The 22,842-nt window shown below is 42.7% G+C and overlaps 1 protein-coding gene across 3 annotated transcripts in view; it reads right to left on the reverse strand.

The window, feature by feature from the left end:
• Positions 1 to 2,545: 2,545 nt before the first annotated feature.
• Positions 2,546 to 22,842, reverse strand: part of CTCF (CCCTC-binding factor (zinc finger protein)) — a 46,420-nt gene continuing 26,123 nt past the window's right edge. For 2 of the 3 annotated variants that reach the window (XM_004690469.2, XM_012730614.1), the window contains 9 exons: positions 22,377 to 22,547; positions 19,333 to 19,466; positions 16,835 to 16,955; positions 16,026 to 16,175; positions 11,485 to 11,645; positions 10,501 to 10,683; positions 9,835 to 9,970; positions 5,186 to 5,347; positions 2,546 to 4,037 (listed from right to left, as the gene is read on the reverse strand). In XM_004690469.2, coding sequence (XP_004690526.1) covers positions 3,853 to 4,037; positions 5,186 to 5,347; positions 9,835 to 9,970; positions 10,501 to 10,683; positions 11,485 to 11,645; positions 16,026 to 16,175; positions 16,835 to 16,955; positions 19,333 to 19,466; positions 22,377 to 22,547 — 1,403 coding nt within the window. In that variant the 3' untranslated portion in view covers positions 2,546 to 3,852. The remainder of the gene's footprint in view (positions 4,038 to 5,185; positions 5,348 to 9,834; positions 9,971 to 10,500; positions 10,684 to 11,484; positions 11,646 to 16,025; positions 16,176 to 16,834; positions 16,956 to 19,332; positions 19,467 to 22,376; positions 22,548 to 22,842) is intronic. The other variant, XM_012730615.1, reaches the window with a different exon arrangement.

Consider the following 22,842-nt stretch of genomic DNA (forward strand, 5'->3'; position numbering starts at 1 on the left):
GCCACTGGCCAGAGTCCAGGGCCCACAAGATAGGACCATGCCCAGGGTGCTGAGCCTGTTCTCTGACCCCCGTGGAGAGTTCAGGTTGAGGTCTAAAGAAGACTCCCCTGAGATCACACGGTACCCACACACTGCTTTTAGGGGGCAAACTCACTTGTCTCAAACAATGTCATTATGAACCGTTAAGCCAAGTGGTCTAGAAAGCAGGTCCCAGAGGCAAAGCTAAATCCTAACTGCCTCTGCCCAGCTGTTTGGCACATGGTGACTTATTTGACCATTCTGAGCTTCCAGTTCCCATTTTGTAAGCTGCAACTATTGACTTACCTCAACATCTTGCGAGAGGATGAAATGTGTAAGAGAAGTGCTCACAACAGCTCCTGGCACTCAGTGGACACCTGCGTTTGCCAAATATACCATGGCAACCGAGGCCTCCAAAACAGAACAGATACAACCGGCCTCACCAGGATTTGTTTGGTGTGACAGGATGAGAACTACAAGAGGAAACAACTGCCAAAGGGCTCAAGCTGGACTCCAGGCCAGTAGGCGCACTGGCGGCTTCAGAGCCTGTGTCCAGGGAGGAGGAAGCCACAATCAGCATGGAGATCAGGCCTGGAGAGCCAGGCTGCACCCACTCCAGAACTGCTGGGGGTCAGGGTGGCCACAACAGAGCCTGCTATGGGGGCCCAAGTGCACAGTCTCAGCTCCTACAAGTGACAATGACTCAGTGAGGGGGGTGAGGCCTCAAGCTTGCTCAAAGTCTGTCTGTTCCAGAGCGCATGACACACTTGTGGGTGCTCAGGAAATGCTAGAAGCGTGAGAGGCCTCAGCCCGCCTGGCCGGGGCAGCACAGGATGGAGACAGGCCGGTGAACCGCACCTCCCAGTGGCGCCACAAGTTTCCCCTCAGAGGACTTGAAAAGACAAAGATCCTGGTGAAACGCAGGAGAGGGCTCAGGCTGAGCTGGGTTACAGGACTGGCAACCCCAGCAGTGTGGAAAGGGCCTGCTAGGATCTGCTCTGCTTTGACATCCGGAAAGGGTGCTGCTGACACACTGGGGAACTCCCCCCAAGGCACTCTGGCGTGGAGTAATAGTGAGAACCCGCGGCCGCTGAGCACAGCTTGCCACATGATGGAGTCACAGAGGACACTTCATTACTATTCAACAGGGGACTTCCTTTTCTGCCGTAACCATCCCATCCCCAACCAAAATCAACCCACCCGTAAACTCTCAAACTGGGGCCTCCCTGGTGGTGCAGGGTTTAGACAGAGCTATCAAGCTATCGCAGCCACTGCAGCGGGAGTCCAGCCAGGGAGCTGACCCACATGGTGCAGCGGACATCCCGTCTCAGCAGTGTACTTCCGTCAATCTGCCTGTTCTGCTCCCCACGCTCTCTGGTGAATCCTCTCACCCCCTGTACTTCTGGTTTACAACCCAGTTCTCGTATGCATAAATATTTTTTAAAAAATGAACTCTCAAACTAAATGTATGCCATAAGAAATGAAGAGCTCTGAAGCCAATACATAGATCTCACTGGCCTACAGCCATCTAATGTGAATACTTACATTTGAAAAAAAAGTCATGTGCCAGCTGAAGTACCTCTGGTTGAGGGCCCCCAGATGGGAAGGAGACTGAGTGCTCCCAGCTTCATGCTACTAACATTCAATCCAAAGAGCTGACTGCCTGGTGGAGTCCTGAGGCCACCGAGAACCATTTCCTGCGAGAGCCAAGTACATAGGCAGAATAAGCCAGCCCAAGGCTAGACACATCTTATTGCTACTGTTCACTGAAACCTGGGTAAGTTAGAGCTCTGGTTTTAAAAACTGTCATCACCTTTATTAAAATACTTCACATAGGGAAAAAAAAATCATTACCACTACATATTTACGAGATTGAACTGAAATAAATCATCCATCAAATAAATGTCTCATGCACACTTGAAAAAAAAAAAAAAAAAAACTATCATCAGTGGCCGAAACGTTTACCTAACTGGGTCACCGGAGCACTGCTCTGACTCGGCCAGCAGTGGCGGCGCAGGGAGCCATGCACGATGCACGTTTCCTGGGATGACGCCCTTGGATGCTCCCTGTGGTGCAAACAAGTAGCTGCACCATCACCCCACAGCCTGGAGGTTGTACACGCAGTCTCCCCTTTCAAATGGACTTCTCCAGGGTCAGCTTCCCTGTGTCCCTCGGCAGCCATCCTGGCCGCATCTGAGGGACTGATCTCAGTACTAGAGCAGAGATGCCGAGGACAGCGCTGCCCATCAGCCCAAACCACCCAAACTATGGCCCACCCCCTCTGCTTGAGAACCCACTCCTGGCTCACCCACCCCCCTCGCTACTCACCCACTTTCAAGGAGTTAAGACTCGCAGCAGGATGCACTCAGTATCCTATCAAACGCTGAGACCATCTGCCATCTGCTAAAGAGGAAGCTGCCATGACAGGAACACAGCTGATCTGAAAGGCACCACCTCAGCCCATGCACATGGCCGCACCGGGCCCTCATCAGAGGAAGCACACAAGGCGGACTGTTCGGAGCACTTGTTAATCCGTTATGATTTATTAGCTGTACAGCAGTAGGTCCTCCTCCCCAGCTTCCAACCCCATTACATATTTTATTACAGGTCTCATGTTGGCGTCCTAAAATAATGAAAAATATCACACAGTACAGCTAAGTACAAAATGCATCAACCTAGAGTCTGATAGCTAACTGATGGCTCTCTTAAAAGCAATACACAGAAGAAAAAAGTATTTGAAATCAGCAAGACTGAGGCTCTCTAAAAAACACATTTTAAACATGTGACAGTTCATGTGCAAGAATCATTTTTTAGTTGGTTTTGCTTCACATTATTATTATTTTTGAAGATCCAAAGTTTCAATTACTGACCTAGAGAAATTTTCTGGCCCAGCTTTTAAGGGCTGCTGTGACCCACTCATAATCACCCTTCTGCTTTAATAGAGGATTTATAAAACACAAAATTCAGCTACAAACAGAGCAAAGAAAATGAAGATGGGAAATCATAACTGAAAGTTAATTGTACAAGGTTCAAATGCTGGCTCCATGGGCGGAAATCACGATCTTCACGTGGGCGGCCGTCACTGGTGGCGGGCAGCAGTCTGGGAGCTGTTCTGCTACATGATTGTGATCCAATTCCTTGTCAACATTTACACACTACAGAGTCCGTGGTAACTTAATTTGCAAGTAATTAAAATGCTGGGTTTTCTTACACTGCACTTCTTTTCAACCTCTTAATTAATGGAAAAGATTAAAATGTAAAAAAAGTTATTTACAAGCTTGACCATACCAGAAACTCTGCCAAGAAAGAGGCAAAGCCTTCAGGACAAAAACCGACCGTAGCATGCCGTACTACTGGTGTGCAGCTGACTCCAGCAAAGGGAGTCAGGGAAAAGCAAAAGCCAAAACCAGTTTAAAAGTCTAAGTCCTTCCCAAGTCTGCATTTACAATTAAAAACTCTCCTGGGAAGAAGACCAGAGAACTCTGGGAAACCCGGTGGCCATTCTGGAGTGGTTTACCATGGCGAGAGAGAGGGTTCGATGTCTCCATTTCCATCTAAGAAAACCAGTTAGGAGTCAACACTGTCCTCAGCACTTCACAGTAAACCCTCAGGGATTCTGAACATTCCATGATTTGCTAACATCAAACAGCAAGTTCTAGATAAATCACATTGTCTAACATCATCCTTGAAGTTTTTAGTTCTCGGTATGTTTGGTAAAATGGTGTAAAATGATGCTTTTCCCAAAGCCAAAAGAAGAAAGAAGGGAGAAAAATTAAGATTCGGGCCGTTTAAACACAGCCCAGAGCAGTCCCGGCGACGAGCGAGGCCCCGCCATCACCGGTCCATCATGCTGAGGATCATCTCAGGCGTGAGGTCTCCGTTGGGGGCGTCTGTTGCAGCTGGCTGGGCCTCCTCCTCCTCCCCCTCCGCGGGCTCTGCATCTGGCTCTTTTTTGACTTCAACTATAATGTTCTCAATTGCACCGGTATTCTGGTCTTCAACCTGAATGATGGCTGTTGCTGGCAAAAAAGAGCACGAACAAAACAAGTGCGCCATTAAAGCCCCTGAGGGAGTGTGTGAGGGAACCTTCAGACTCACTGCGCAGATGTCAGCAACACAGCAAAGTCTTAGTAAAGGACACAAAGTCATAGCGACATCAAATGTAACCACACGTGCAACTCCACTACTCTACAAACTATCAAAGAACAATATGCTGACATATGCCCACACAGATGCCCCCAACCTAGATATTAAGAACTTTACACCACGACTCTGGATTTTGCAAAAGGGTGAGGCAGGCCAAAAGCTGCTGACAGCATGACCAAGAACACTGCACGGTGCGTAATGCAAGTCCACTATAGAGGGACCCACCTGTAGCAGAACCTTCCTGACCCTCCCACTCCCATGGTCTTCCCACCACCGTTCACTAAAATGTGTGCAGGTAAAATGGTTCCCAAGATCTATAGTGACGTATACCTATAGCCACGGATCGGGGGCACCTTAAAAAAAAAAAAAAAAAAAAAAAAAAACCCTGCCTTTGTCAGAAGGAAACACACACACACACACACACACACACACACACACACCAGCTTTCAGGAAATCTAGAGGGACACATACACAAAATGGAGACCTGCACACCCCTCGCCCCACCCCCAGCCTGCTGTCACCAGACACTGTTAAGTATAAGACCACCGCCCTCATCAGTGGTGTGAGACAGAGGGTGAGGATGTCCTCTGTGTCCTTCCATAAAACAGGAGGCCAGCAAGTAAATCTACAGGTCTGGACTCCTTAGGAGGGATGATCCAAGCACAGAAATTGCTTTGTCCCTCTGCCCTTTAAAATCAGCTCATTTACACCCGTCATCGTTGTCTACCCCGCCAGCTGACCGTGGCCAGGGTGTTCTGTCCAACCCTCTCCAGCTGACAGCTCCCACAGAACAGAAGTGACCTTCTACTCTGGATTTCTTGCTGAACCACTAACAGGCCTTTAGAGTCGTCTTCAGATGTTCCCCCAGTAAAATCTAAAACACTGCTTCCTGACAGGATGCTCTGAAGTGTGCCCGTTAACTTGTTCTCAAGGCTTCATTGCCATCTTGCCAGAGAACAAGGGCCTGTTCCCATATGCCAGGAGAAGATGCCAGCCTACAGAACTGAGACAAGTAACTTACGCTGGGTCTGTTTGGGTTGGTTGGTTCTGCCGGGGGGGCGTCCTCTCCGCTTCTTGGCGGGTGGTGGGGCTGGGGTCACAGGCTGAGGCTCTGGCTCGGGTTCAATTTCTACTGCAGGCTCCTCCTCATCTTCATTGTCATCCAGGTCTGGTTCAGCGTTTTCTTCTCGTAAAATCATGAAGAACAGGTAGTAGGGCAAGGAGAATTATAGGGAAAAAAAAAACACACACAACACAAATATGCATATATTCTATGAAACTTCTGTATTTCAGTTAGTAAGAGTCCATCTTAAAAATGCCTCTGGAATTTAGGCAATCAGCACCAACAGATTATGACAGAAGAAATAAGAAAATCAACTTCAATACTATTATTGATACTTTATGTGGACTGGATGTTACTTTTCTTTTAGCTTTAGATATCAGGATACTAAGTTTCAAATTTTTGGAGGCACCTCCACTTTATACCAGTATGTAACAAAATCACATAAATAACAAAACTTTAAGTAGTATTTAAGTTGAAAAGTAATGACCTTCATAACCCCATCAATGGTGCAAGGATAAAAAACAGGGTGTTATGCTTAAAATGGACCCCTGAACATGGGTTCCTGCTAGTGAGCAAAAAGTGTGACTATTTATCCTGAGGCAAGAGAGAAGATGCATAGTGAGGTTCTATTTATTAGAACACAGAGCAAGAGTTCTTCTAAAACAACTAACTATTGGGTTTTCTCAAGGTTTTGGCTTAATTCCTGTACCAGACTTGATGATCATCCCCCCCACCCCTTATTCTCTCCAAAGAAACGAGTTTACATACAAAGATTTCAGATTCACATCACCATAAGAGTTCAACTTTCACATAAAAAAAAAAAAGTTAAGGCCCTCCCTGGTGGCACAACGGGTTAAACCACACCACCATGAAGCCACTGTAGCCCTATAACAAGAGTTCGATCACCAGCCAGGGAGCTGACCCACATGGCACAGCAGACCTCTCCTGTCTCCCTGCTGCTCCCCTCAGCCATATACTTTGTCAAGCTGACTGTTCTGCTCCCCATTGTTTCTGGTGAAGCCTCTTACCACCCCTGCACCTCTGGCCTGTAACCCAGTTCTGTATGCATAAATAAATAAATTATAAAAAAAAAAAAATTCATGTGCTGTGCTACCTCTACCATGAGCTTTTTTCAGCAGTTACTTTCCCTGTCTATGGTTACACAGACAGATCCCCTTCCACCCCCCACAATTTAAGAGAGTTTACTCTAAAGTAAGTTGAGATGGCGAGTGTTAAATTGTTTAACTTTACAGACACCTAGGTAATACCTGTGACCTTCTTTTCCCTCCAAGCCCACAAATATATTGTTAATTATTTATCTTCAAGAACAGAGATAGGGTATTTTATTTTCTAATTTTCCTTGCTAACTGTTGTGGGAGGAAAATTTAAGTGTGTATGCTTACAGTGAGCCTGGATTTCTTTCTTTCTTTTTTTTTAAAAAAGATTCACTTATTGGCCCTCCCTGGTGGCGCAGCGGGTTAAAGCACAGCACTGAGAATCTGAAGCCACTTCTGCATGAGTTTGATTCCCGCCTGCCGCCTGCCCCGGAGGAGACCACATGGCGAGCCAGACCTCTCCTGACCCGCCCGCTGCTCCCCTCAGCAGTGTACTTCGTCAATCTGCCTGTTCTGCTCCCCACTCTGTCTCTGGTGAAGCCTCTCACCGTCCCTGAGCCTCTGGCCTGTACCCCAGTTCTGTATGAATAAATAAATAAATCTTTAAAAAAAAAAAAAAGATTCACTTATTTATGCATACAGAACTGCAGAACTGGGGTATAGGCCAGAGATGTGGTGGGGGAGAGGATTCACCAGAGACGGAGTGGGGAGCAGAACAGGTAGATCTACAGAAATACACTGCTGAGAGGAGCAGCGGGAGGGTCAGGAGAGGTCTGCTGCGCCATATGGGTCAGCTCCCTGGCAGGGGATCGAACTTGTGCTGCAGTGGCTTCTGAGCGCTTCATAATGCAGTGCTTTAAACCCACTGCACTAGCAGGGAGAGCCGGAGCCTGAATTTCTAAAGTTATAAACTCCAGTAATTCTTTCAACTAGGGTATGCAAAAATAAATAAATACATAGATAGATAGATAGATAATCATTCTCAACTCCCTTGCCTTCTCTCTAATGCCACAATCACACAAAAGGAGAGGCGCGACTGCAGAAAGAACAGCCCTTTGAACCCTCCATCTCTTACTGGACGTATGACGTAGGACATGACTACACACTACCTCGGTCTCTGCGCAGTCTCTTTTGCACTCTGAGCTACTAACTAGTGACTTGAGGATCAAGATAATGTGTGTAATCACGACCCATAACTTAAGAGTGCACTACACAAGCACAACTGTGATTTACACTGTACATTACAGTTTTAAAGTTCTACTCTCCCATTTTTACCTTATTTTATGAGTTGTAATCCTCATTTCACAGAAAAACTGAGAAGCTAAGTGATTTGTAAGGTACGGTACAGTGAAACTACAGCTGGTGGAATTCAAACCTCTGGCCTCCTTTGGAGTTGTCCTGCTGCCCACATCTGCAGGCACCCAGAGAGCAGGAGCCCTTCCCCACACTGTGGCACGAAATGTACCCTGCTTGTTGCTCTCCTCCAAAAAGCACAGGTTATGCACATTCTTTCTCTGAAACTGGGTGCTTAAATTTAGAAATCTGTGGGTAAATGCCTGATCTTCAGGACAAAATGCCTTATTTGTCAAGTGACTGAAATCATAAGTGTGGGGAACACGTATCGGTACATGGCAGTGTGTCAAGAACGAGACGCTTCCCTGCTGAACTTATTCAAGCCCCCGACTGCCTTAGTTGGCCCAATTCCTATAAAACTACACAAATTCAATCAAAAATGGGAGTAGAAAGCACACAAAAAAACGTTAATAGGGTCAAAGGCTTATTAGTTTGGAGAGATGTTGGCAAAATGCCTTGTAAGTGGTAGTCGACTCTGCTGATCAAGCCTGCAGCTGGCCCACAGGCAGAACTTCTGGAGAGGACAAAGAGGACTGTGTGGTCGTGGTCAGCTATGGGATGTAAAGTCCATTCACGAGGCCAGGTAAAGAAATACTAGGTACGAAGCCCAGAGCCAAACTGCTTTATAAACTACCAGTGCAGAAGACAAAGGGTGGAACTGTAGAAATATACTGAGACACGTATCTGATCAAGTCCAATTAGGGAACAAAACTGGTCTTGCTGGGGGAAGAACCACAGAAGTACCATGAGGTAATACCATAAGAAATGTTAGGGGACAATGGTCTGCGGTGGCTTTCCACAACTATGAGCAATGACGGCATCCTCCAGCTTGAGTGCAAGAGACCCGTGATATCTGGTGGCAGTTAGGGGCTCTGACACACCACTTGGTACCGACCAACACTCCATTCGTTCATTTCTTTGCCAAACAAAGGGATCCCACAAGGACTCTCCATAGTGCATGCGCTTTTATAAAATTAAGCAAACTGACATTTCAAAGGAGACATTCATTTAAAACCCAGTAACTGAAGATAGCTTGAATGAAATTTTGCACTAAAAAAAAAAAAAAGCAACAAAAATTACTCCTATGCTTAGTGAAATATCCTCCTCGGAAAAGTTAGAAGTTCTGAAAAGAAAAGTGACGACTTTGCTAAAATAAAAAGAAAACTTACTAGTGGTTCTAAATTTTAAAAATGTAGCGCTTTCACAATCAAGTTTTAAAACAAAGCCAATACAATGACTAAAGTTTTCAAATATGTTCAGTTTTCATTTCCTCCCCACAATTTCTACTAACAAGCAATAGAGATGAAAAACGAGAACTTCTTAGAAATATATCAGGCATATCGTACTCTGCTTCTTGAGGAGTGCATTAAAAAAAAAAAATCCTACATTCTTTTCCACACACATGTGCCTTCTCACTGGGTGCCAGTACCTGAAGTCCACATTTAGAACCTAACAGTTCAGAACAAGTTCATACAGTCAAATGTGGCTCCTACATTACCAAGACTCTTGTTCTCCCCCCTCTGTCTTAGTTTAGCACCTCCGGGCATGCATACTGTCTGCCTGGATTTCATGACTAGCATGGCACAGACCACCCAGAAGCATCAGTGGTAGGAAATTAAGCCAAGGTTTAGGTAATAAAGGCGATAAAGGCAGAAGAGAAAGGCTGACCTTCACAGATTTGATCAACACATCTCAAGGCTAGGCTGACACAGGCAGTCAACAGAGGTTGGTGAAGATGCTTAAGCAACCCTCTTCATGTCCATTAGCTTCACTGCTCAAAGCTAGACCAGTTTCCTAAATGTGAAAGTTATGAACAAAAAAAGAAACTCTGCTGGCCTTGGAATATCACTAATCTGAATAAACTGGGTAGAGGTAGTAATTTTCTTTTGGTTTTTAACTGAATATATCATATGATATTCTCAAGCAATCGAATGCCATAAGAGAAAAAGAAAACTGCTGTGTGTGTGCACACGTAAGTGTGCGTGCATAACACACAAGCCGTCAGGAAGACTAGAGGGCTAAAGGACGCCAGAGTGGACGGCCAACCCGGTATCTCGACATCCATACATAAATACACTGGACACTGGGCACTGAAATCTGCTGTATGTAACTAAATCAAGAACAAGTCACTTAACTTACCACTGTCAGAGGAGTCTTCCTTTTTAGAGCGCATCTTTCTTTTTCTTCCACGTTTACTCTTCTTTGTTTCTCCCCCGTTTTCCCCTTCAACACCATCTGGACCAGCACAATTGTCAGCATGTCTTGCCATGGTATTCTAATAAAGGGAATAAAATCCTTCCACATTACTAAATAAATCAAGAAAAGAATTGGAAGTTCTCTCTATTTTAGTTTAATAAAATAAAAACTTCAGGGATCCATATTGAATTTGAATGTTCTAGTATCTGTTGAGTACATCACGAACATGCTCTCCCCATTCACAGGAAATGGTCTCAATCTGCAGGGCAAAGAGAAAGAGAGGAAGAAGGAAAGAAGAGGAGACTGACTCGCAGAAGCTGAGACCGGGTCCTCTGAGTTCCGCAGTTTGCAGACAAAAGGAGCTGGGGTGAGTCAATCACCCCTATCCCGAGCAGGTCTCATTAACACAGGAACACTCAGGACAGACCTACTGAAAGCTGGTGAGTTCCCCGCAGGCAGAAGGGTTTACAGATGGGTAGAACACTTCCAGGGGTGTTTACAATAGACAGTGTCTACTTTTATAACCTCAGTGGACAACATCAAAAGCTGTATTAAGAAAGGTTGAAAACAATAAAAGAACCATAGGAAAGTAAAACTCTGGACTCTTACCCGGCGTGTAAATGTTTTCCCACACTTAGAACAGACGAAGGCTGCAGGGACAAAGTTGGGGTCATGATAGCGTTTGAAGTGCATGTCGAGGAGCTGTTTCTGGCGGAAGGTCTTGTCGCAGTGGCTGCAGGCGTAAGGCTTCTCTCCGGTGTGGGTTCGCTTGTGCATGATCATGTGTCTCTCCTGAAACAGAGTTGGGTTGGGGAAGACATCAGACCGTGTCAGGGGACGGCTAGTCCAGCCGCTACCACCACTGTGCCTGTGACCAACAAGTCTTTTTTTCACTTGTCAAGATCATAAAGTTATCTTTCCTGGGGTACAAGATTGCTTCCATAAATCCTGGCACAGAGATGCTCATCTCCGTGTTCTACTACGCTACAGCACTTCAAGTATCAGTGGCCCAAACCAGATTCTTCCCTTCTTTCAAGTTCTTCATTTATTTCCCACAGTTGAGAAAAGTAACAAGGAATCTCTCTGAGGGGGAAATAAGCTGTAAATTGAACAAAATCAGTTGGAGACTGAGATGATACATTCAAGGTGTATCTGTACACAAGGTGCATCTCTGATATGTTAACGTTTTCCATAAATCACAATTTTAAAATACTCCTCTTAAAATAGTGCTTACAGGGCCTTCCCTGGTGGCTCAACAGGTTAAAAGTGCAGCACTCTGAGGCTTTCTGCAGTCACTGTCACTAGAGCGTGAGTTCAATCCCTGGCCAGGGAAGTGACCCACAGGAAGGTAGACATCTCCTGAACTGCTTGCTGATCCTCAGCAGTGTATTTCAGTGGTTCTACCTGTTCTGGTCCCCACTGTCTCTGGTGAATCCTAGCATTGCCCCTGCACTTCTGGCCTATACCCCAATTCTTGTATGCATAAATAAATAAACCTTAAAAAAAAAGTGACTACAGAAAGTATATAAAAACCATCTGATAAAACTGATACCAATGGGGGATCAAATGCTTTCTAATTATGAAGTTGTTTACCTGTCTGCAAGCATAATCACACTGGTCACACTTAAAGCGCTTCTCATTCTTGTGTGACTTCTGATGTTGGATGAGGGCATAACGCTCGTGAAACACAGCATCACAGTATCGGCATTTTTTGCCTTGCTCAATATAGGAATGCTGCTTCCGCAAGTGAACACCTGGAAGAAAAATACAAAGCCCAGTCCCACTTGTGAAAACAAGCATTTCAGCAAGTTAGTAACACATTTCTTTCTGTTTCTTAAAATCATTACTCTGGCTGTTGTACAGAAAATGAATGAAAAAAAGGACAACAAAAGGCATCCCTGGTGGTACAGGGGTCCAAGACATAGCAGTGCACCAGTCACTGCAAAATGAGCTCGAGCCCCAGCCAGGGGCTGACCCACATGGTGCAGAAGACCCCTCCTGTCTTGTGCACAACCCCCAGCAGTGTATTTCAATAGATCTGCCCATTCTGTTCCCCAATCTGTGTTGGGTGTATCTTCTCACCGCCCCCCTCCCACATTTGGCCTATACCCCAGTACTTATATGCATAAATAAATAAATCTTAAGAAAAAAAAAACAAAACAAATTTGAGAAGGTCAGTTAAGATGCTGAAACAGGTTAGGTGTGAAAAGATGGTAGCTTGGACAAGGGTGATGGCAAAAAATACAGAAGGAAAAGAGCAGAGGAAGCTGAGTTAGTAAGTCTTCATGCCCGAATAGGGTGAGAAACAGCAAGGTGTTGTCAGGGTCAATGCCAGTTTTTGGATCGGAAAACCTAGTAGTCAGTGGGACCATTTACTGAGTCAAGGAATCATGGAAGGGAGCAGATGATCAAGCTGTGTATGTGTGTGTGGTTTTGAAGATGAGGCAAAGAGATATAAAATGTTTGTTCCTGAATATAATGAATTTGAAATGTCAATGATACCAAAGTTGAGATAGAACTGTGAAAAATGGCTGGTTACACAAGCCTAACTAAATCCAAGGAAAGATAGGAAGTGTTTTAGTTAGTAAGTTTTGAGTGAGACCATGGGAACTGATGAAATCACTATGGCAAAAAGTAGAGAATGAAAGCAATTAAGTATAGATCTTAAAAAAGAAGAAGAAAAAAAAAAACCTAACAGTTAAGAGTAGGAAGAAGGTAAATTATGACAGAGATGCAACATTCAGAAAAATAAAACCATTAGGTTGTAGTATCATGGAAGAAAGTGTTTTAAGGAGAGCACAATCCACTAATAATGCTAAGAGATCAAGTTAGATGGCAAGTGGAACATCCCCCACATCCACAGACACCCTTTAGTAATAAGGCTCACTGTACAGTGATAAAGTATAAGCCAGTGTGTGTGGGTGTGTGTGGGGGGAGTGGGTAGAGGGTGGAAAGTAGGAAAATGCATTGGGTGAAGAGCTGTGAAAGGGAAAACTATGAAAATATAACTCTTCATGAGAAATTTGACAGGAAGGAGAATAGGAGTTTGAAGATGAAGTAAAAAAGGTCACAGTCGGCAGTGTAAAGTCTGCCAACAGGAGAACTAAGGTACTATAACAGCCATACCACGAATGACACCAACTCTCTAGAAGATGGAAAAAGAAAACCTGAAGGCAGATTGCAGGCATGTTTGACAATATGAAATTCTAACGTTCAACCTGTAACCCTTATTTTTTTAAGTAGGCAGAGATCACATACTGGCAGAGGCCAGGGAGGCAGAGAAAAAAGGGGAAAAAGATTAGAAATTTATAGAAAGAAAAAGATTTATCTAACTCTATATCAAAGCATGGAGCCTACCAGGTAGATGGCCCCCAAAACATTGATGGCATGAACCAGTGAATGAACAAATTCACTGAGAAAAATCAGAGCACACATGACTTGAACAAATAGCTAGATTGCCGAGGAGCAATGACAGCTTATATTTATGGTGATGACAACCTGTTTCAATCAAGGATATAGCACATTAAACAAAAAAATAGCCAGTTCTGGGGAATAGAAATTTAGTACAGAAAGGGGTTCTTTCACTTTGTACTCTCTACACATGTTCATTACATGAAGGCCTTTTACATACACATATTACTTCAATTAGAATTTCAGGTCTCAAATTCACCCTCTGATTCTCTAAAACAGATGCAACAGCAATACAAAAGACTTCTTTTCAGGTAGGTCTGGCTTTAAAGCTCTGCTTTCGTGTGTCACAATTTAATGAATTTTAATCACTGAATATTAAGTGAAATCAGGCCTGCTTTCAAGAGGAAACATATACTTCTTTGGGACTGGTTCTGGGAAGTAACTAATTATTTGGTAGTTCTAAGGCAATTAAGTGCCTCCTAGAAAGTTGATTATATATATGGTCTAAGAAGCATTGTGCTAGTAAAACCACCCAAAGTGCTTGTTCAAGGTGTCACAAAAGTTATTAACTTAAAAAAAAAAAAAAAAAGAATAACCCACACATTTCTGATACAGTGGTTTAGATTTTTAGTCACGACGTGATAAGAACTATAAAACTTTTTCATTTACCTGAAGGAAGTACCTCTTAAATCTTTCTAACAAAGTCCTCATAATAGCAGAGTAGGAGGGAAATATGACCCAGGTCTTCTGTGGAGTCCAAAGTTCTTTGCTTCAAATTCAGTTTCATCTTAAAAAATGTATGTCAGTCTGCATTTTGCTCAATACAGCCATATTAATGTAAAAATGTATTAAAGGGGCCTCCCTTGTGGTGCAAGCTCAGTACATAGCCACCACAGCAGCACAAATTCAATCCCCAGCCAGGGAGGTGAGCCACATGGCCCAGCAGACCTCTCCTGTCTAGCCTGCTGCTCCCCTCAGCAGTAGATCCACCTGTTTTGCTCCCCACTCTGTCTCTGGTGAATCCTCTCACCTCTCCTGCACCTCTGGCCTGTACCCCAGTTCTGTATACAAAAATAAACAAATCTTTAAAAACAAAAAGAGAATGGCACATATTAAAAAAACAGGCAACAACAAAGATTGGTGAGGAGGCGGAGAAAATTTGGTGGGAGTGCAAATTGGTTCAACCACTATGGAAAGCTGTGGAGTTTCTTAAACTACTAAATACTAAAGATGGAGCTACCATTTGACTCAGCAATTCTACTCCTAGCAATCTACCCAAAGGACACAAAAACATTATTCAAAACGATATATCTGTACACATGTTTATTGCAGCACTTATTACAACAGTTAAGATATGGAAACAACCCAAATGCCCAAAAGCAGATGATTGTATCAAGAAGAGATGGAATACATACACAATGGAATACTATTCAGCAGAGAAAAAAGTCATGCCATTCACACGAACATGGATGGATCTGGAAGGGATTATGCTGAGTGAAATAAGCCAGAAGGAAAAGGAAAAATATCAGATGGTTTTACTTATAGGAGGAATATAGATACATCAAATAAGGGATCAGGAAAAAACAACAACATCAGCAGGCAACTATAAATCAGTACCATTCTGCAAAGGGGGAGGAAGAGGAACCAAAACAGGGAGAGAAGAGCATATGGGACTATAGTGATGGTTCACAGGTGAACTGGTGGATGGATCTATGTATAGGGAATACACTTGAGAGAAGAAAGCTATAAAAACCATGTACTGCATAAAAATGAAAAAATGTAAAAATGTCTTAAGACCCAGCTAAATTGTGTAATTATGTTTTACCCAAAACCTATTGATTAAAACCAATGCTACAGAAATATAGGTCATGTTCATGTTGAAGCTACTCCCTAATATGATCTGGGTACTGATATACATCCCAGTATGAGAAACAGCTTGAGAGGATGCCAAGAGGCTTTTAAACCCAGCTTTGATAAGGTCAAGATAACTATCTGAGCCTCAGATTCAAAGCCTATACATCTACCTTGGTAACTTAATGTTACTGTATGTATAAAGTGAGGAACAAAGTAAAAGAAAAACAGATGGTCCTCCCTAGTGATACAAGGTGTTAAGTCTCAGCTTTCTGAAGCTATAGGCAGCCACTACAACACAACTTCAATCCTGGCAAGGGAAATACTCCACATGGTGCAGCAGACCTCTCCTGTCTTGGCCACTGCTCCCCACATTGTCTCTGGTGCACCCTCTTACCCTCCTGCACCTCTGGCCTACAACCTAACCTTGTATGCATAAATAAATAAGTAAATCTTAAAAAAAAGAATAATAAGAAGAATAATATTCAGGGAGTATGCATTTTGAACAGAAGAGAGATGGGGCAGTATTTTTACTTCTTTTAAGAAAAACAAAGCAAGAAATTCAAATAACCCTACCTTTAAGTATGGCTTATACTGAGTAATCTAATAATAAACTCTAGCTTAATTATGCACAGAAATGTAATTCTCATAACATCAATACAACTGCCCAATGACCTAAGTAAAGTGTATAAAAGTGCTGAAGAATCTGACCTTAATTTGAATCATACTATGTCATTCCTTATTTGGGGACATTAATATGTCCAATGAAGGCTACTAATTATCAAAAGTAGATTCTGAGTCAGTGAAGTTAAGATTTAATTTCACAAATCCTTTAAAACATGTTTTCATATGCCATGAATTAATTTACTTACCCAAATCACTTTTTCGGGCAATGACAGTGTCACAGTGGGGACAGTGAAATTTGGCGACATTTTCTGTGTGCTTCTGTAAAATGTGCATCTTCATGGTGCCACTTTGGGTAAACCGAGCATGACAAATATAACATTCATATGGTTTTTCCCCTTAAAAGGAAATACAGAAGCAACAAATTAGGGAACAGGAATACTTTCATTAATTGGAGAGTGATTCAGGCTGGCAGATACACTGTCAAGAGAATCTTCAGGTCTTATTCAGGAAAGCAAAGGCACAGACCCATTATCTAGTTCAAGTTTATTTTAAGAGATGGCAAAACAAAGCCCTAAATTGCTGCCACCACCTGTGTTCTGCTCAGTTCTCCCACAAACCTTCAGACTAGAAAGAGCACAATTCCCACAGCAATGCTTACATTTGGGGGGAGAGTAAGCAGATGACAGAAGGACCTTCTTTTTTTTCTTTAAAAGAGAAAGGTGTTCTGAGGAAAACTCAGGGAGTTGGGTTAGGTAACCTACCCAGACGTCCTCTAACAGTAAAAACCCTAGATTTTAATTTAATTTTTAAAATTACAACAGAAGATACAATAACAGTATTGCTTCCAAGCTGTATAAAGACTCAAGATGAGTAATAAAACACAATCTGTTCCCCAATGTATATTCAGAAGATATGCCGGAGAAGCAGCTGTCCACTGCATCCTCACTTCATGCCAGCTTCCATTCAGGTATGCAAAGGGGATGTGCAGTGCTGAGATGGTCCCTTGGGACCCGCTGAAAGCAGCTGATTAATACAAAGCAGGGAGAAGTCCTACCTGAATGGGTTCTCATGTGCCTTTTCAACTTGTATGTGTCCCTGCTGGCATAACTGCACAAGCTGCACTGGAAAGGACGCTCTCCAGTGTGAGAACGAATATGACGTTTTAATTTGCTGACCTGAAATGTGAAAACCAAACCTCTTATCTTTCTGTTAAAGTAAACTGTGAACACTATGAGTTAGTTAATAAAGTTTAGCATTTAGGGGCTGAAGTTCAGAACACATCTCTGGCCTACACCCCAGTACTGCATGCATAAATGAATAAATCTTTAAAAAAAAAATCCTTATAGGCACTAGGATTTATTGTTCCAAAGAGCTACTGTTAATTCCTGTTCTAATACCACACTGTCTTCATTTACTATTCAGTTTTATAACACCCAAGAGCACAAGTCCCTCCCTGTTTTCAATTTCTGCTAGTCCTTCACCTTTACTCTTCCAGGTGAAATTTAGTCTCAGCTTATGATGCCTGTCTATTCATGTCCTTTAGCAAAGATATTTTTTGCTTTTCAGTTATCCTTGAAGTTATTTTATTGCTATTAGAACTTGAACCTCCTTTCTAGTACTTGTAACACAAAATGAAATTTCTGATTTGTGTATGTATCTTATATTCAGTGACTCGACTTGACTCTTACTGTTTGACTGTTATCAGTTTATAATACTGAGTTTCTTATTTAAAAATTTTTTCCAGAGATTTATTTACTTATGCATATAGAATTGGGGTACAGGCTACAGGTGCGGGAGGTTAAGAGGTTTCACTAGATACAGAGTTGGGGGCAGAACAGGTGGATCTACTGGAACACAATGCTGAGGGGAACAGCTGATGAGACAAGAGAAATCTGCTGTCCATGTGGGTCACCTCCCTGGCCAGGCACTGAACTTGGGCTGAAGCAGCTGCGGCTAGCTTCATAGCACCGTGCTCCAACCTGTTGTGCCATCAGGTAGGAGCCCTACAGAGTTTTTTTTTTTTTTTTTTTTAAGATTTATTTATGCATACAAAACTGGGTCCAGGCCAGAGGTGCAGGGGCGGTGAGAGGATTCACCAGAGATAGAGCAGGAAGCAGAACAGCAGACTGACGAAGTACACTGCTGAGGGGAGCAGCGGGGGAGACAGGAGAGGTCTGCTGCACCATGTGGGTCAGCTCCCTGGCCGGGGATTGAACTTGAACAGAAGTGGCTGTGGCCAGCTTTGCAGTGCTGCACTTTAACCTGAGGTGCCACCAGGGAGGGACCACTACTGAATTTTTATTCCATGTGCAATTCATTTCTTGTTTTATTCTATCCGTATTTCCAGCATGATGTCCAAGTAGTAACACTGAGAATGGGTATCTTACCTTATTCTGAATATTTAAGAGACTAATTTCAATGTTCCAGTTAACTAGAATTACTCTTCTGTTTCTGGCAATATATTCCTTAGAATAGAAGACATTTTCTGCTACTCTTGCCAATTTTTTTTTTTAAAGATTTATTTATTCATACAGAACTGGGGTACAGGCTAGAGATGTGGAGGGTGAGAGGCTTCACCAGAGACAGAGTGGGGAGCAGAACAGGCATACCAACGAAGTACGCTGCTGAGGAGAGCAGCGGGGGCCAGGAGAGGTCTGCCACGCCATGTGGATCTCCTCCGGGGCAGGCGGGAATCGAACTCATGCGGAAGTAGCTTTAGCTTCTTAGTGCAGTGCTTTAACCCGCTGTGCCACCAGGGAGGGCCAACTCGCTAATGTTTTTAAACAGTAACAAGTACTGAATTTTAGCTTTCCCCCAGTTGTCTACAGAAATGATAATATGCTCAATGCAATGCATTGGTCAACTATCCTTGCATTTCAAGTATATGCTGTTTAGTACTTAACACTAAGTTTGATTTCTTATTAATTTTATTGACAATTTTTGCTTCTCTATGAGAATAAGATACAGTTTTCCTTTTGGTAGTACATTATCCAGTTTTGGTAACAGGGTCACCTCAAAGAGTAAAGGTGATAAATACTCTTATTTTAAAGGTACCTTTCAAGAAGTTATGGCAAAGTTTGACAGAAAGTGTCATGTGGAACTAGTGCTCTTTTTGTTAACAGGTAAATCTTTCACATGCATTTCTGGATTTTTTTTTGGCAACAGGGAGAGGGAGTATTTGTAATTAAAGACTTTTCCCCCTCATCAGGGGCTCAAGGGGTTAAGTCCCAGAACTAGGAAGCAATCTGTAGCCACTGCAGCACAAGTTAGATCTCCAGCCAGGAAGCTGACCCACATGGCACAGCAGACCTCTCCTGTCTCGCCCACTGCTCCCCTCAGCAATGTTTCAATAGATCTGCCTGTTCTGTTCCCCACTGTCACTGGTGAATCCTCTATTACCCCACCCCCACACCTCTGGTCTGCACCCCAGCTCTTGTATGCATAAAATAAATATTTAAAAAAAAAGATTTTTTTCTTTCATTATCAGTTTGGGTATATCTTCATGATGGAATCATAGATGAAGAAATGCACCAACTAGAGTTAAACACTCACTTCTACGCTGGCATAATCGCACATGGAACACTTAAATGGCTTCTCATGGGTGTGTTTATAACGACGATGCCGCACCAATTCTCCACTCGTCACAAAGGCCATGTCACAGTCTGGGCACTTGTGAGGACGAGTACCTAGAGAAAAGAGGGTATAACAGGAAGACAATATCAAAGGCACAGTTAATGATGTGGCTCAATGTGTACACAAATCTGCTACATATCTAACCAGGTTGGATCCTGGTTATCACACCAACTTTGCATTAGCAGAAAGCTACAGGAGGTATTGCTGACTTTGCAACACTAACCCCAGAACATTAAAAAGACAGACCCAACATTTCGTTTCTCTAAATTTCCCATTGTAGTCTGTTTGCCTTTAAATACCAAATTCTTTTTATCCCTACTTTGTGAATATTCTGGTCACTATGGATTTAAAGTTAATAGAATACCATTGTTTTTACCCTTATACAACATCTTTTACACCTTAAAGTTTTATCAAGTGCAGGTGATAGACTTAATAGTTACCTGGCTCAGGTAACTTTTGCACATCAAATCTTACTGGGTCCTCAACTGTTCACATTCCAACACATTTTTCTTAGGCTTAAAAAAAAGCTTGTTTTCTACTTTGATAAAGAATTCTAGAGGTATAGAAGAAATGTGACACAACAGTGCTGTCTAGCAGATCACTAGGAGACATTTGTGTCTATATAACTGGTACGTGGATCTTCTTTGGCCACTGTCTGCAATGAAAGCTGCACTGGAAATACTATGCCAAATTATAAAAATAAGGAGGTAAAGCTGAGAGCAGACGACAGTGTTGTCCAGACTAATAGGGGTCTAGCCAGGGACCATCACTAATTGCAGGCTAAGATAAGGAGGTCACAGCAAGGTAATCTCAAACACCAAAACTAAAGGAAAGCTGCCTGTGAGAAAAACATTAGGAAGAGTCATAATGTAGTATTTGGAGCCAGTCATCTGCGTAAGTGATTTTTTTGGAGACAGAGAAAACCCTAGAGAGGGAAGTGTGATAGTAGCTAAGTAATTGGGAGTAATATTCATTTGCTGAATTTGCTTCCTTTAGTATCACTCAGGACACAGGAGTGTGATAGGTAGGTAGTACAGATTTGGTGGTGCAGATAGGTAAGAAGGAAAAGTATACATTTCCATTAAGAAAAGCTAAAGTGAAAAACAAGAATTTCCAATGTATACCTAATATGATCTACAGATGAGGAAGGGCCCTGTGTTTAGGAGAAACAAGTTAATTAGGAAAGGAGAGAACACTACTCTGGGATGGGGATTTTCAGTAGCCCACACCATGGTGCTCATCCACATCCCACTGCCCAAAGCCCATGTTCATCCAATTAACACTTCACCAGCTATAGTCTCTTGATAAAGGTAAGGTGTTCCCTACAAAGAAATACAACTGCATCTAGAAAGTGATTTAAGTTTTTCTAACCAGGAAAGTCAGGAAACTAATTTTCTGATAGATGACCTTTAAGAGTTTGATTAGTATGAATTAGTACTACGGAATCAGTCCTGGGTAAACAGAGAGACTGAAATTCTTATTTTCAAAATTGAGAACTATGGGCCATCCCTGGTTGTGCAACAGGGCAAAGCACAGCACTATGAAGCTACTGCAGCCACTTAACACAAGTTCGATCCCTTACCAGGGCGGTGTTGCACATGGTGTGGCAGACTTATCCTAACCCTCTTGCAGCTCCCTTCAGCAGAATTTCAGTACATCTGCCTGTTTTGCTCCCCACTCTGTCTCTGGTGAATCCTCTCACCTCCCATCCTCATACCTCTGGCCTGTACCCCAGTTCTATATAGATAAATAAGTAAATCTTTATTAGAAAAAAAAAAAAAAAAAAAAAAAACCCTGAGAACTATGACGCACAGTCCCCACAGCAAGGCACTCCCACCTTGGGCAATCCAACAGTGGGGGGGCCACAGTTTTTATCCAGTCCTATGCCCCACTCATAATAATATCAAACTATCAAATAAGACATAGTGCCTAGTGTTTGAATAGAACTAAGGAGAGAGTGAAATGGGCTAATTAGTGCACAGGATGCTGCTTACAGCATGCTGCTTAGAGGCCAACCCCCACCTGACTGCTCATCAGATAACCAGCACATCAGTGAAAAACAAAAGTCACCAAATGAGGTGGAGAATCAGGGTAGAAAACTACTCTGCCTGAGGGACCTGTAAAGAAGTTTCTATAAACACAAGCCAACATGGAGAGTGCAAAGAGCCTAGCATAGAAGAGAGCCTAAAGTGAACTCTAGTCCTATCACTTCACCTCAGTAACCCCTCAGACCACAGCTATTATGAAGTACATATGGAACACAAATGTTTGATTTGCTAGAATTTGCTTCAGCTTAGCAGTCAAATAATCCTTTCCTGGTAAAGCAACCAGAAACCACATTTTATTTGGTTAAGATATAATTTCTTTCTTCATGGGAATTATTGTCTAACTTTTTGGAGTAATTTTTTGTTATTGCTATTAAAACCTCAGCCTAACAAATGTGTCTTCCGGGTAATGTTCCATGTTAACTACCAGAGATATCTTTTTGGGATCATAATATTCCTCTGGTTTGAATTCTAAACATTCTTGATAGCTACCTGTAACTAAGTCCATCTGCTTAAAATAAAATCAACAGGTCCTCCCTGATGGCACAAGGGGTTAAAAGCACAGCATTATGAAGCTATCTGGAGCCACTGCAGAATGGGTTCAATTCCCAGTCAAGGAGCTGACACATGGCACAGCAGACTCTCCTGTCTCGCCTGCTGCTCCCCTTAACAGTATTTCAGTCAATCTGCCTGTTCTGCTTTCTGGTGAATCCTCTCACCCTGCACCTCTGACCTGTACCCCAGTTCTTGTATGCATAAATAAATAAATCTTAAAAATTAAAATCAACAACACAAAAAGTATACCTAAGAAAGAACAAAAAAAAATTTTTTTTCCCCTACTAGTTTTCTACCAGAACCTATCTGGACGATACTTTTACCTTTTGCTATGTTGTAGCCCCAAACATTCTTCTCTAGTACCTGTGTGTGTGTTAAGGTGATTCCTCAGGAGGGTGACTGTTCTGAATGCCCTGCCACAGAGATGGCACTTGTGTGGTCTCTCATCAGTGTGACTTTTCATATGACGATCCAAATTTGAACGCCGTGGACACGTATAACTGCAAAGTTCACACTGGAATGTCTTCTTTACACCTATAGGCAAAACAAAACACTTAGCACAAGGTTTCTAGGGGTGAAAATTAATCCTTAACTTCTACAAGTGTATTTCACTAGGCTTTTATAACTAAGCCTAATCTATGTAACATTAAGTCGTGATTATATCATGGTACTAATTAATATATTCCTTTCTCTTCAGTACATAAAGAGTACTCAATCTTAGTATTCAGCAAACAAAAGATGCCATTCGCCACAACATGGAGGGAACTAGAAGGGATTATGCGCAATGAAACAAGTCACCAGAAAAAAGGAAAATATCGAAATGTTTTCA

Source organism: Condylura cristata, unplaced genomic scaffold, assembly GCF_000260355.1.
Source record: "Condylura cristata isolate star-nosed mole 26May11 unplaced genomic scaffold, ConCri1.0 scaffold00028, whole genome shotgun sequence".
In the NCBI taxonomy this organism is placed as follows: domain Eukaryota; kingdom Metazoa; phylum Chordata; class Mammalia; order Eulipotyphla; family Talpidae; genus Condylura; species Condylura cristata.